This window comes from Leuciscus leuciscus, assembly GCF_965113295.1.
Source record: "Leuciscus leuciscus genome assembly, chromosome: 14".
Taxonomy (NCBI): Eukaryota; Metazoa; Chordata; class Actinopteri; order Cypriniformes; family Leuciscidae; genus Leuciscus; species Leuciscus leuciscus.
Window position 1 is genome coordinate 37,276,336 of NC_138738.1, and position 14,661 is coordinate 37,290,996.

At 38.3% G+C, this 14,661-nt stretch overlaps 2 protein-coding genes across 2 annotated transcripts; both read right to left on the reverse strand.

Annotated features, from left to right (window-relative positions):
• Positions 1-1,582: 1,582 nt before the first annotated feature.
• gorasp2 (golgi reassembly stacking protein 2) lies at positions 1,583-9,231 on the reverse strand. Its single transcript, XM_082137474.1, has 10 exons — positions 8,881-9,231; positions 8,178-8,258; positions 7,497-7,700; positions 7,167-7,253; positions 4,856-4,986; positions 4,644-4,776; positions 4,439-4,562; positions 4,258-4,344; positions 4,026-4,157; positions 1,583-2,399 (listed from the first exon to the last, which is right to left on the reverse strand). Exons 1-10 carry the CDS (start codon positions 8,941-8,943, stop codon positions 2,140-2,142), a joined length of 1,302 nt encoding a protein of 433 aa, XP_081993600.1. The 5' UTR covers positions 8,944-9,231; the 3' UTR covers positions 1,583-2,139.
• A 321-nt stretch (positions 9,232-9,552) lies between these two features.
• LOC309473912 (uncharacterized protein) lies at positions 9,553-13,405 on the reverse strand. Its single transcript, XM_082136173.1, has 3 exons — positions 12,532-13,405; positions 11,579-11,720; positions 9,553-10,985 (listed from the first exon to the last, which is right to left on the reverse strand). The coding sequence occupies exons 1-3, from the start codon at positions 13,098-13,100 to the stop codon at positions 10,224-10,226; spliced, it is 1,473 nt and encodes a 490-aa protein (XP_081992299.1). The 5' UTR covers positions 13,101-13,405; the 3' UTR covers positions 9,553-10,223.
• Positions 13,406-14,661: the final 1,256 nt, after the last annotated feature.

Consider the following 14,661-nt stretch of genomic DNA (forward strand, 5'->3'; position numbering starts at 1 on the left):
GTGGAGGTGGGGCCGTACTATGCAATATCTTATAGACTAGACAAAGATTACTGTAAGTGATCAAGTTTTCCCAACTCAGAAGTCTATGGGTATTTAAAATTTGACAAGTGTGAAAATTATTTGGTTTCTGAACTAAAACTTTAAGAGTATGTTTATAAAGACTTTCAAGTGACCTCATTGTAGACTTATTAGCTTGTGCCCAGCTTGTCAAACAATATGTAAAATGCGGGATAATCATGGCATTCATATATATCATAGCAGTTTCAAAGGTGAACAAATCCCTAACAAATCTAAAATTACTTACATTAAATCTAACTCGTTTACACATATGTTTAACATGAGTTCTAAAACAGAGATTCGAATCAATCCAAACACCCAGATACTTATATTCAGTCTTATATTCAGATACTTATTTTAACATTATAAATGTCTTTACTGTAACTTTTTGATCAGTTTAACTCATCCTTGATGAATAAAAGTATTGATTTATTTTATTTCTTTCCCCCACAAATAAAATTAAAATTCTTACTGACCCCAAACTTTTGAACGGTAGTGTTTAATGTTACAAAAGCTTTAGATTTCAGAGAAATGCTGTTCTTTTGAACTTTCTATTCATCATAGTATCATGAAATAAAAATGTAAAAAACTGATAATAATCATAAATGTTTCTTGAGCATCAAATCATCATATTAGAAGGATTTCTGAAGGATCATGTGACAATGAAGACTGGAATAGACTCATTTTGATTCTGCTCTTGACTGGATAGTCTTCACTGTATAAATTTAACAGATTAATCCTTACTAAAAAGTTACAGAAGTTGTTCAGTATTAGTTTACAATTGATTTATTCAATGTCTCTACCAGAAAACTACTGTTACTTGTCTTTAATAATATTTTACATTTATATTAGTCAGACTAGTTTCAGCTGTGGTATCGAAATTGAAAAAGAGAATTATGCCTGTAAAAGATATTTATGGCAGGCAAATTTTCTTGTCATCGGCTATTGGCAGGTGTGGCAAAAAGTTACTTTTAGGCCTTGTGTATGTATATAATATATATAGTATATATATATATATTTTAATCTGACTCTACATTATCACATACACCATGCTCTCTAAATATTAGCATAAACTACTGAAAACCTCATCGCTTGACTCCGTTAAAATAAGGAATTGCAATTTGACACACACACACATACATATATATATATATATATATATAAACAGGTGAAACTCAAAATTTGAATATCGTGCAAAAGTTCATTTATTTTAGTAATTCAACTTAAAAGGTGAAACTAATATATAATATAGACTCATTTCATGCAAAGTGAGATATTTCAAGCCTGTATTTGTTATAATTTTGACAATATTCTAATTTTCTGAGATTTTGAATTTGGGGTTTTCATAAGCTGTAAGCAATATCAAAATTATAACAAATAAAGGTTTGAAATATCTCACTTTGCATATGAGTCTATATGTACACACACACACACACACACAACAAACTATATTTATACTTAACTGAGATAGATTTATAATCAATTCATAAATCCCTCATTTAGATTCAACAGACAGAGACGGTGATAGTGTAAAACTGGGAAGTTTATTGCTTGTGTATGTTTGAATGAGAGATTCCTTCACAATCTTCAAACTGCACAAGCGCACATTCATCTGAATTGTGTTTCCGCCCATCTTGACGGCAGAGCTATCTTACAGAGAGTGTGTGAGCGAGAGAAACAGAGGCCCAGAGCCCAGTCTGACCACGTATAAAGAAAAAAACAAAAAAAACAAGCATTCGAAATGTGGCGCAAAGAAAGAAAAAAAGGCCAGACGTTACATTGTAAAATCACATAGCAATTGGTAATTACAGGGAATGCTATACTAACGTTTGATTACAGGATATACAGAAAGAAAAAGCACGAGACGGCACAGATTCTGAGGAGAGTGTAAACCAGACGTACAACAGTCGCTTTTCATTTTACTGTATGTTTTAATGTTAGATATCCGTCGACACGCTCCTTACTCTCGGACCTCAGACACTGGCATCTCTCAACAGAACCGTGTTTATCTCTGTGTGTGTGAGTGTTTGCACACTGGAATCTTTTTGTACTGAATAAATACAATAGAGACATACAGGGTCGTTACGAGGACTCCGGGGTCGTCTGCTGTAAGAGGGTCTCGGAGGGTACAGGCATGTCTTTGACCGCAGGGTTAGGTGTGGCATCCAGTATGAGCGCTGGAGTTTGCACGTTCGCTAAGGAGATGGGCGGTCCGAAGTCAGATGGTGCCAGGGAAGATGGCAGCGTGACGCCTGGCATGCTGGGAAGTGTGGATGATAGAACGGGGTGCATGGGCAGAGGAGAGATGCCAGGCAGGTTCAGAGGAGGAAGAGGGGGCAAACCTACAGAGAGACACGAGCGTTTGCATTAGTGTGATTAAATCAGCGCCTTCTCAATTTAAATAAATCACATTCATTTGTATCACCATTACTGCTTTTCTGTCCCAACATTTAAAACCTCTTAAATTGACAATTAAGGCCCCGATCACACCTAACGAGGTGTAGAGAACTGCCCCATCACACAGAACGAGCAGTGCGCTGCGTTTTTTATGTTGCTAGGCAACCACTGAAACAGCTGTCCTGTCAGTCAAGTAAACGTCAAATCAGCCTTTTATTTAGTTACGGTTTGTGAAGTCGTTAAGCTCCTGGTAACCCGTGAGAACACCACAAGTTTATCCTCCATCATCGCACACTCCAGGCGTTCAAGCAACTGTAGCTTTCATCACTAAAACCGGAAGGCCCGCCTCTCCATTCATTCGATTGGACAGTGGAAAAAACACGATGACGTTGGCCGCTTTTTCCGCTCGGAGTTGCTTTTTTTTTTTCAACTGCAAAAACGCCAGGCGCATAAACAGCGCGCAGAACGCTCACTGCCATAGGAAACCAATTGAAAAAAGGCGCCTCTCACTGCAAAAAACGTGTTACGTGTGATCGGTGCCTAAGACTTTTGTATTACTATTTAAGATATTTAATGTGCTGTTTTACATGTTCATCTTGTAATGTTGCTGTTTGAGCTTGAAAAGCTGAGCAAAATTAAGAAGTCCCTCCAGCGGGAGTTATTCTCTATATCAGTGTCACTGTTTCTGAACTCTCTGAAACGCCGCCATTGTAGTCTTGAGTTTTCTTGGGGGAACGAACACGTTATGATATTCCTAATTTAAATCATTCCCACCCAAAGAAGTTAGGCACTCTTTCAGGCATGAAAACCTATTCTAGTAGACTCCAAAAACAAAATCAAGGCTTTGCAAAAGAGCATAACTGGTAGTAGGTTCCCTTTAAGACTTTAAATTTGATCAAATTTAAGAAAGACTTTGAAATTTGATTGAATTTAAGACTTGTAAAGACTTGAATTTAAGACTTGTAAAGACTTGAATTTAAGACTTGTAAAGACTTAAATTCAAGTCTTTACAAGTCTTAAATTCAAGACTTGTAAAGACTTGAATTTAAGACTTGTAAAGACTTGAATTTAAGACTTGTAAAGACTTGAATTTAAGACTTGTAAAGACTTGAATTTAAGACTTGTAAAGACTTGAATTTAAGACTTGTAAAGACTTGAATTTAAGACTTGTAAAGACTTGAATTTAAGACTTGTAAAGACTTGAATTTAAAGGTATAGCGGAGGATGTTTTACTTCCTGGTGGGTAGTCTAAACTATTGGTCCTCCTATTTGTCAATCATTCTGGTGAATCAATCAAACTTTTCAAAAAGTGGAGAGGGCGGGTCTTATCTAAAATTTGGAAAGATCCTCCGCTATACCTTTAAGACTTGTAAAGACTTGAATTTAAGACTTGTAAAGACTTGAATTTAAGAAATGTAAAGACTTGAATTTAAGACATGTAAACAAGGACCCGTGAGGACCTTGTTTAAATGTCAGTCACACACGTCAGTTCCTTCCTGCCTAAGTGGCCGGTTCTTAGTCAGAATAAGCTGTAACATGGTATAATGTCTTTAATGTGTAATAATGTATACCTGCTGTATTATGAGGTAACCCACTGATTCCAGCTAAAGATACAGCGCTAAGGTTCGGTAATGGTAGATTAAGGTTCGGGAGGTTAGGCAGGTTTGGCAGGGGAGGGAGACCAGACGGTAAGGACATCAAACCTACAAGCACAAAATGAAAATCATTTATTCACATAACAGAGAATGTGAAAAGAAACTTTTCTTCCAGCTTATATTACTTTCACAAGTGCATGTTCTCTACCTGGTACAGTGGTGGAGGGGTTGACGATGGGAAGGGGACCCAGCCCTGGGGTCACCTGAGTGGGCAGCAGGGGGACTGTAGGAACACCTGCAGAAAATGACAATATTTGTATTATGTTAATATTATAAATTCTGAGTGATGTAGAAAAAAATATGAAGGAGAATAAATGTAGACATTTCACCTGTGTGGAGCTCGCTGGGCATTGAGGGCTGGGCAGAGCTGAGTGACAGGCCGGACAGACTGTCCTCAAGTCCTGTGGGAACAGGCTGTGACACAGGGGGCGGAGTCACAGCCGACAGCTGAACCTACACAAAACATCATCGTAGTCAAACGGCAGACCAAATATATTCAAATACACCATGTGAAATGCACATACACACACTAACCTCTGTGAAGCCGTCTTTCAGAGGGCTGGCGGGTTCACTGGGGGTGTGTCCGGGGAAGCTGATTTTCTTGCCCTCTTCGAAGGGCCGAGTTGGGATTCTGTGCAGGTAACCATAGCCGATACCGCAGCCGAGACTGAACGGAGAAAAATAATCACGTCAGACACACACACAGAGGCAGGAACCAGAGGAGAGAGCACGAGAGTTTCACACACCTGCCCTCTCCACCCCAGGCACCGTTGGGTGTTATGACCACTTCTCTGCAGTTGTCCGTGTCGGTGTTGTAGACGTACAGTTTCAGGCCTTTGCCCTCATGGGTTTCTATCAATGAGAATAAGTCCTCTGACTGGAGAAAGAGCACAGAATGAAGAAATAAAATAAAAATCACTGAAATGCATCTTGATTTGTTTGTAATGTATTCTACAATGTTGCAAATTCTGCTGATTTGTCACTAAAATAATGTCATCTAATTGGCTAAAGCAAAGGAGTTGGTGATTTTGCACAAGAGGCCTCGTGACAATCTTGAACAGTTATTTTAGTATTATTTACATTAAGTATTTACTCATTTTAAATGGGCATTTTTTGTATATTTTCAGATTTCAAGTCATCTTTATTTATATAGCGCTTTTTACAATACAGATTGTTTCAAAGCAGCTTTACAGTGATAACAGGACAATAATGCAACAAAGTTTGTTTCTGCTGTACAGCAGATCTAGAAGAAAATAGCGTCATAGTCCAGCTTAAAGGGATACTTCACCTCTGGAAAGATGAATGTGTATTTAAAATAGGTCATTTATGTAGAAGAAATGTGAAATTATTTTTGAATTTGGAGCTTTCTAGACTGAGAAAAGCCAGAAAATGTATTTTTGGCTTATGTGGATGAAAGACAACAACTCCCAGAATGCACTTGCTTCGCTGCCCTAGGAGGCCACGCCTACCGGTAAAGAGCGCAGTTGAAAACAAGGCTGGGCAACTAGTGAGACTCCGTGACGAGTCTGCATGGGATTTCGAGATCGCCCAAAATGTCCGGGATTCGGCTTTTGCGCTCTACAGTCGCCATTCATCATGTTTACTGTGGTGAGCAGGACGAGACTGAGGGCCGCGGGAGAACGGCGCGAGGCCGGTGGCGTCATTACTGAGACGCGCCGGTCTCGTATCTCTCACAGAGGAGCGGGAATTTTCTTAGCAATGTTAAAACGCACATCAACCGATCACTTGTTTAGCGTTCATGTAAACACTACATTCAGATTCACCAATCGGAATGAATTCAGTTAGATTGAAACAAAAGGTGTGCATGTAAACAATGAATGGCGACTGCAGAAACCAAAAGCCGAATCCCGGACATTTTAGACGATCTCGGCGGCCGGACATGTCCGGGAAAAAGAGGATGGTAACCCCTACTACTCAGCTTTCTCCACAGAACAAGAGCCTGCTAGCTTAGCTTCCAAAGAAAGATGGCTGAAACTATGTGTACATTCTGTGAGTGAGATCCCACCTCTTATGGGCGGGTTGAAGACATGTGGAACAGCTCCTCCTACTGGCTGTAGTCTTTAGCCTCTGGCCAAAAAATCCTCCGATGGCGCAAAATGACGATTTTCATCGGAGCATTTTTTCCAGACAAAAAATACATAAATCTCTCGTCTCAGGGGGATATGAGGGTGGAAAGCACGGTAATTCGAAAATACTACAGGTTTTCTACTGATACAAAACTTAATGCTAAATCCTGAAGTATCCCTTTAAGTAAGTTCAGTGATGGTTCATTTTCGTTGTAAAAGTTATTAATTTAGTTCTTTTTTATATATATATATATATATATATATATATATATATATATATATATATATATATATATATATATATATATATATAAATAAAAAATGCCGCTCTGGAGAAAACAGTGATGTCATCGTCCAGTTCAGTTCAGTTCTCATATATAATGGTGTTAATGCAGGCAGATCAAAATAATACTGTTGAATATTACATTTTGGTTTCAGTTTTAGTCATTTTGTTACGCGTTTATCATTATTTTATATTTTTAGCAATTTTAGTACCTAAACTTAGTTGCCAAGGTAACGTTTATCAAAAACTTTTTCGTTAGTTTTATTTAACAACAACAACACTGGTCCTGAAAACATAAGAATGTGTTTAAAACTATAAAACCAATCAGTTTTCATGTCGTTTTTTTACAGAAAATGTGTGCTCATGAATTTATGGAGTTTATTATAGCAGATTAATTCACAGCTTCTTTTTCTTAAAAAAAAATATGTAGTGAACGAAACATTTAATGAAAAATCTAAATATTTCTAGCAAATATAAAAATGCAAAATGATAAAAATATATTTTATTAACAGATGATGAGCACAGCACTTTTTTGTCATTTCAGCTCTGAAGAATCTGCAAGCGTTTTAATCTATATTTGAGCTGCAGAGAGTCATATTAATTGACAATTTATCCAAAATACAGATGTTTTTGCACAATCATCATGACGTCTGAAAAGAGTTTGTGATGTGAATGAGAGAAACGTACCTCGTTCATGACTGTGTCTGCGCCGATGATGTAGTCGGTGTGTGGTCTTAATCCTGCTAATGCTGCTGGAGAATTTGGTTCCACCTCCTACAAAACAAGTGAAAAACGAGTCAAGGCGCACATTTCTTACAACTCGACCGACCGGTCTGTTTTACACGAACACACCCATGCTGAACCACGACTAATTGACCACAAGTTGTTAATCAGTTCAAAGCAAACGTGCTATTTTCATCAAATGCAACCCCGCCCTTACAAAAATATGCAGTGTAAATAAATAACTCATTTCAGCACTTTCTCTGATTGTGTTTCACCACTCTTTCATTTACTCACCAAAACATGCCAGACGTTCTCATTGGCTCCTTCAAAGCTGCAAAAGCGGATGCTGACCCCCAGAAGACCCTGGCCGCCCCACATGTTGCTGGGAGTAACAGTGGCTTCCCGCAGCTCGAGGGTTTTGCTGCTGTACACCAGCATCTTCACAGGTTTCTCAACACTAGCCTTCAATATGTCTTTCAGCGTGTCATTATCCTTGTTCTATATAAATCAAAGCAAAAACAACATTAAACAGCAACAAACATACTAGGTAGGATTGTGTAAAAGGATGCTATATAACACCATACAAAATGAATGTCAACCACATATTCATTTTAAACTGTAAATATTGTACAGTCCAGGTGTGCATATATCAGATGTTTTACAATGGCTTCAAATGTGGTTCGTCCAATCAGATTTTAGAGTGAGAACTGTCAGTTTTAAAAGCATTATATACTACCAGACTTCATTCCTAAAGTATCTAATTCAATGGATTGTCCCAAAATTGGTATTATTACATGGCTATTCAATATATAAACCAATTTTCCATTTAAAGTACTAACCCCAGTTCATATAAGGCAAATAAAGCTTGTTTTTTTATCGGTTTCTCACATGCTTGTAACTTAAAAACACTGATGAGGTTCGATAAATAGTCAGTTAATTGAAGAGATGATGGATGACCATATGCAACAAACCTACCAGTCTAGTGTTGTTGATGGACACAATAAAGTCAAAGAAGGGTTCGAGACCTGCTCTGTGCCCGGGAGAATTCTCCTGCACCTGCGTAACAGAGAAAGGAGACTGGTTATACCATAACATTCAAATAAAAATACCAAACATCAATATCTGATGGCAAAACTCTAAACTGATATATATGTGATCATGAAATAATGCTCTTTGCATCAGGAAAATGTCAAAGTTAACACTTTACAACCTTGACTGAGATGTCAACCTACAAAATATGCAGTCATGCATGTACCCAAATATCAAAATGGCATGCTGCTCTTACACACATTATGCTGTTTCTTGAGTAAATTGCTTTAGTTTAGGTCAATTTGAGTTGTGGCAGATGAAAACTGAAAATTTTAACAGCTATGCATAATGAAGCTATGGATAAAGCTTCTTCAACAGCCCATCCACACACAAAAAAATGACATGGCGCAGTAGGATAAATAAAGACTTGCAGGCTATCAGTCTTTGCATGTCAAATGCTGAAAAGAAATCTCTTGACAATTAACAGCAGGGATTTTCATTTAGCCGCGTTAGCATTTAGCCAATGTTAGCAGGCCGCACTGATATCCCCGCCCTCGATTTGAACTTTCCGCTGCCTGAGAGTCGCGATCTCGCGTATGAGTGAAAGAAAGAGACCGATAGAGCGGACGGGTCTGTAAAACACACTCACTCTGAGAACGTGATAGCCCTCCGAACCACCTCCTGGAATTTCCAAACTCTGCGATCCCCCCATGATCCCCGCTTCGTGTCACCTGTGAGAATATAATCAGTTTTATTATTTTTCTCCCAGCTGCCGGTTTTGTGGACAGACACGTCGGAGTCTTCCAGAGATGCGCGCGACGGTTGTGAATGACGTGGCAGCGCAAGGAGGGCTCGTGCTTATGTGGCGCACAGGTGAGACTGCATCGGTACACACACACGGAGGCATTGATTTTTCATATTATGAATCAGTGAAGCAGGGTATTTTTCTCATTTTTAAGCGTAAAGCAGGTAAACGATTGGCTATGCAAGCAACCATAACGCCAGGATACACTAGTGATGTCCGGTGATGAATCGGATCTTTTTTTAATGAATCGGTTGAGCGGTTCACAAACCAGTCTGAACGATTCGTTCACGAGCAGTTCTCGAGTTGTAGGAAATCTGTTTAGGACAGTCTTCAAAAATGCCCCACTCGTTCTCTCTGCTAATAAATAATACATAATTATTTTTGGTGCCTCGCATCTCCAAAGATTAGATTAAGATGATAAGTGGTGGATGTATTTGCTAAATATCATTAAAGGCTCCATGAAATCAATTGAACAATTTTTTATTATGAAATTTACCAGTGTTTGTTATAAATGATTTATCCATGCACAACATTAGTATTTTTTAATTATGTGCCCTCATAATCTATAGTCAAATAAGTTCCCCTCCCTCCTGCAACAACATCTCTACTCTGGTAACGTGTTCACTGGCTTGAGGGCGGGGCAACCTGTCACTCACATGGGATCGCAGCAATTACAAACAATGATCCAACGAACCAATCAATTCCCTTATAGTCCAAATCAAGTCCAGTTCTATTCAGAATCATGTTTAGGGGCATGAAAATGTAAAGTCGATGTCCCTACACTAACAGACCTTTTGGTTTTGTCACAAAGATGGATGTCACATGGATATCAGTCCATTGTCACAGTTGTAAACATGATGGGCGGCAGAAGGACCATGAACAAAGAAAAAAAATATATTTCCTAGACAGATTTATTTGTTAATGACAAAAATCATTATAACATTTTATAAATGTATCACATTGTGACTGTATAAAATATGTTTTCTGATTTTATATATTTTACTAGATATAAAACTTAATGAAAACTTTGACAAACAGCTTGAACTCAAAACATAACTTGTTTTACAACATAAATATGCATATCACATCTGCAACACCAGTCCTTTTTGAAATCGTTGTGTAGTGTTAAGAACCAGAACTGAGGGAGACGAGCAGATCTGAGACAAGCATCCAGTTTCTCAGTGAGGTTAACACAGAGTCAGTTCTTTGGCCCAAGCCTTGACCAGTGGCTTGTTTTGATAGTTTGTTAGGAGGCAGGCTACTGCAAAAAGCTGGTTGACACTGGCAGAAATGCTCAGAGGGATAACGGTGTCAAACAGATAGATACCTTTTATGCGCTGAATTATCTTCTCCACATGCATTCTTAACTGTGCAAAGTCCTGAGTGACCAGCACTTCATCGTGAGACAGATGGGATTTGTCACAAAGCAGTCTGTGAACTTTGCAGGGCACTAGGTCATCGATTCTGAAACCCTCGTCCACCATTACAGCCATGTCTTTATCCAAAAGAGGGATAATTTCAGATTGCCTGAACAATTCTTTGTCACTGACAGATCCAGGATACAGTGAGGAAACAAAAGTTACAGCACCATGCGGTGACACACCGATCATTCCTTTCATGGTAGTGTGGGACTTACACTGAGAAAACGTCTCACTCTGTACGAGTAAAGATGAAGGCATCTGACATCTCAGCTCTGTATGGTCAATGATGACTTGGGTGTCAGAGTACTTGCTGAACACACTCGGCATCGTGGCTCTAATTTCCTCAGGAGACATCCATATTCTGACAGCGCCCAATAAGGTGTACAGAAAATGGACCCAACTTTTGATTATCCTGCTGACGGCAGTCTGATGAATGTTAAAGCGATCGGCCAGATCTTTCTCCTTCAGACCCAGCGACAGGTACACCAAGAACAGGAACAGTTCATCGATCAGTGGAAGACATCGGCTCTGGTAGGAGGTAAAAGTCTTAGAGTTAATGAAGATAATCATTGCCTGGTCATCATAAATGTATCTACGCATTTTAAATTAGATTGACTTCGATATCAGTGTTCTTTCGGCTGCTGATTTATCAGCAAGCTGCTTTTAAAAACAAAATGTTGTAGTATAAACCAGTGTTTCTCAACTCCAGTCCAGACCAGAATGTCTCTCAAATTAAAACATCTGATTCAACTCATCAGCTTCTTAGGATTTGTTCACACTTGTAGTTCGGTTTGTTTAGTCCAGACAAAAATTTTTATGACGAGTAAAAACGTGTGCTTGAGCATTCTGTCCTTTTTAGGGTCGCATCTTGTGACATCATATCCTGTTTTTGGTGCGTTTACATGTCTTTGATCCGATTTGCGTTCTGAAACCCATCTTTTCAGCGTCTCGGTCCTCTTGTTTGGCGCACCAGGATTCAGATTGGCAGCGTTTACACTTATTCAAATTAACCGCACTAACAGAGCAATCAATTATTGTGTGAACACACCCCTTAGTGCGTTATATAGGGAGACATTTAAAACATTCTGGAGTTGAGAAACACTGGTATAAATGATGCTTACCGTTTGACGAGATGGATCAGCTGCTTTGACAGGAGCTTCTGTTGAGCTGGAAGTGGATGGCTGTGTACCAACACGCACAATTCTGCTGGTTGCAGGTTCAATCTGCCTCCAAAATGCCTGTAGATGTCGGTAGCTGGCAAATCTAATAGAGTGAAACGAAATGATTTCCTTTAAATCCAAACATAACTTATTATTGAGGATAGCCCTGGTAGATCTAGGCTGTTTGTTAGAATAAATTCCAGTATGATCTGAATTTTTAATGGCTGCATTGTTATATCAGCAGTCCTATGTGTTCATGTTAATCTCATATTGCTTTTAATCATTATGGGACCCTAAATTCAATTTGTTCATCATATAAAGTGAGTGAGTCACTTAAGAAAATGTGTACTTAAAGGGATACTCCACTTTAAAATGAAAATTCTGTCATCATATGCTCACCCTCATGTTGTTTCAAACCTGTATGAATTTCTTTCTTCTGCTGAACAGAAAGGAAGATATTTAGAAGAATATCAGTAACCAGACAGTTTCTGGTCCCATTGACTTCCATAGTAGGAAAATATATATACTATGGAAGTCAATGGTACCAGAAACTGTCTGGTTACGGTTATTCTTCTAAATATCTTCCTTTCTGTTCAGCAGAAGACAGAAATTCATACAGGTTTGAAACAACATGAGGGTGAGCATATGATGACAGAATTTTCATTTTAAAGTGGAGTATCCCTTTAAGGTTTGGAACAACATGGGGGTGAGTAATTCATTTTTGTGTGAACTATCCCTTTAATATGCTCCTGTGTTCATTCATAGGGTGCCCTAATAACAGAGTTGGTCTCATTGGTCACACACAGTATAAGGGTTATCGATTGAATGAGTCAACACAATCTAGGTCAGCAACATAGTCATCATAACCACAGGAGTATGCAAGATAACTATCAACTATTGACACAAATACGTACCTGGTATAGAATCTAATGTCATCGTCCGATGCTGAAAACCTCTCCAAGCCAAACGACTGCTTCAGTGTAACTTCTTCCAGCCTCTTTTGCAGCTCTTCTATCAGCAGCTGCTGGGTCTCTATTTTCTCATATGCTATATCCAACGCTGATGGTTCAGGTTTTGCATCGTAATCGTGGCACTGAAGCAACAATTCAACATCCATGTTTTCCTTTTCATTTCCTTCATCCTCCGGTCGCGGTCTTCTCTCCCAGACACTGGCTGCCGGTAAAGAGTAATCGTTCCAGGCGAACAACACAGGCACAGCCCCCTCTCTCAGGTGTCGTCGCCCACCCTGAATAACATCCGTGGAAACGAAATGTCTACTACAGACTGTCGTGGTCCTCTTAACTACCAAATTCTCACGTCTCACATTTCGCATCCATAGTTTCCTTAAGGTTTCGTCCTTTGGGATGTGGTGGAAACTAACGGTCGAGTTGAACCTTCCTGACACCGCGCATTTAGGCACACAACAAAAATCGCTGTTAGGATTATCCCGCTTCTGGTATTTTGGTGGTTTTGACGAAGACATTTCCCTCTCAATAACATTCAGATGTTAAAATAAAATAATTTAAACATAAAATGAACTAGCTAGGTTAGCAGATAAGTTCATGGCAATGCGCCATTTTTTATTATTTTTTTGGTCAATGAATGCGCAACAACTTCCGTTTTCTGTAAAACAGGTCGCATCACTTCCGGTTCAGGTGAGCTTTTCTCAAGATGCATTAAAACAAAGCATAACCGATGTCCACCGCATATGCAGATTCATTAAAAAAACAAAAAATTCTTCTCAGAAACATTCGAACATTTAAATCGAATAAAACGACGACAATAAAAATAACTTTAGGTTATATAATTAGAACAAAGATATCGGGGTCATTTCACTTTCTCCAAACCGGATGTGTTGAGAGCAGGTGTCCGGTTTTTATTTATTTATTTATTTTTACCCTTGCTACATATTTGTTTCTGTGAGTACTGTACACTTGTTTTGTTTGTTCCTTCTATTTCTGTGTCTACACTGCCTTTATAAAAATAAAAAGCAGTTTTCCGGATTTGTCACGTGACAATCTTCGACATTTAGCCTACATTCAGGAATAAATACGCTACAAGTAAATAAGTAGGCATTAGCCTTTTATTCTGAGAGTGTAGTAAAATAGAGATTTTTGGAAATGTATAAATAAAACTTAATAACATTTTTTTATTTTAAATACCAATGTGCGTGTACTACTAAATAAAAATGATGCTTTTTGTAACTTATCTCTTACATTAAATTAAATACCTGTATAATAAAGTTGTAGTATCATTATTCTACACGTCAATGATTGTCCAGTAGAACACAGACAACGTTCTCACATTTTACCACTTACCAATTTTATGCTACCACATTCTATGTTGTGGTAAAGGGATAGTTCACCCAAAAATGAAAATTCTGTTATCATTTACTCAAAGTCAAGTTGTTCCAAACCTGTTTGAAAAAGAAGATATTTTGAAGAAAATCGGTAATCAAACAGTTGTAATCCATAGTATGAAGAAAAAATCCCATTAACTTTTTGGTCACTGACATTCTTCAAAATATCTTCTTTTGTGTTCAGCAGAAGAAAGAAACTCATACAGGTTTGGAAAACCTTTGAGGGTTAGTAAATGATGACAGAATTGTCATTTTTGGGTGAACTTTCCCTTAAATGTTAATGTGGGGTTCAGCCTTTCTTATACTGTCTATGGGTTCAGCGGCCTCTGGAGGGAGTCACATGTGTGCAACATGTTTTCTGGGTGACACTGCCTCCCTGTGGCTGATGCATTACAGTAGAAGAACACACAGGCCAATAAAAGGAAAACACAAGTGATCTTTTATAGAGTCATGCTTTTGCAAATGTTTTACAACTAAACTTTTCTCTAATCTTTGCATTATTTATACTTAATTTGGCTCCTCGGCTCTCTGATCTGATAGTCTGATTATTCATTGCTATATGAAACTTGGCATATGAATATGGTAATATTTCAGCAGTGCTGGGTACATTACTTAATAATTATAATCGCAGCTGGTTAAAATAAAAATGAAATAAAAGGAAACACAAACAATCTCAAGTGTGAAG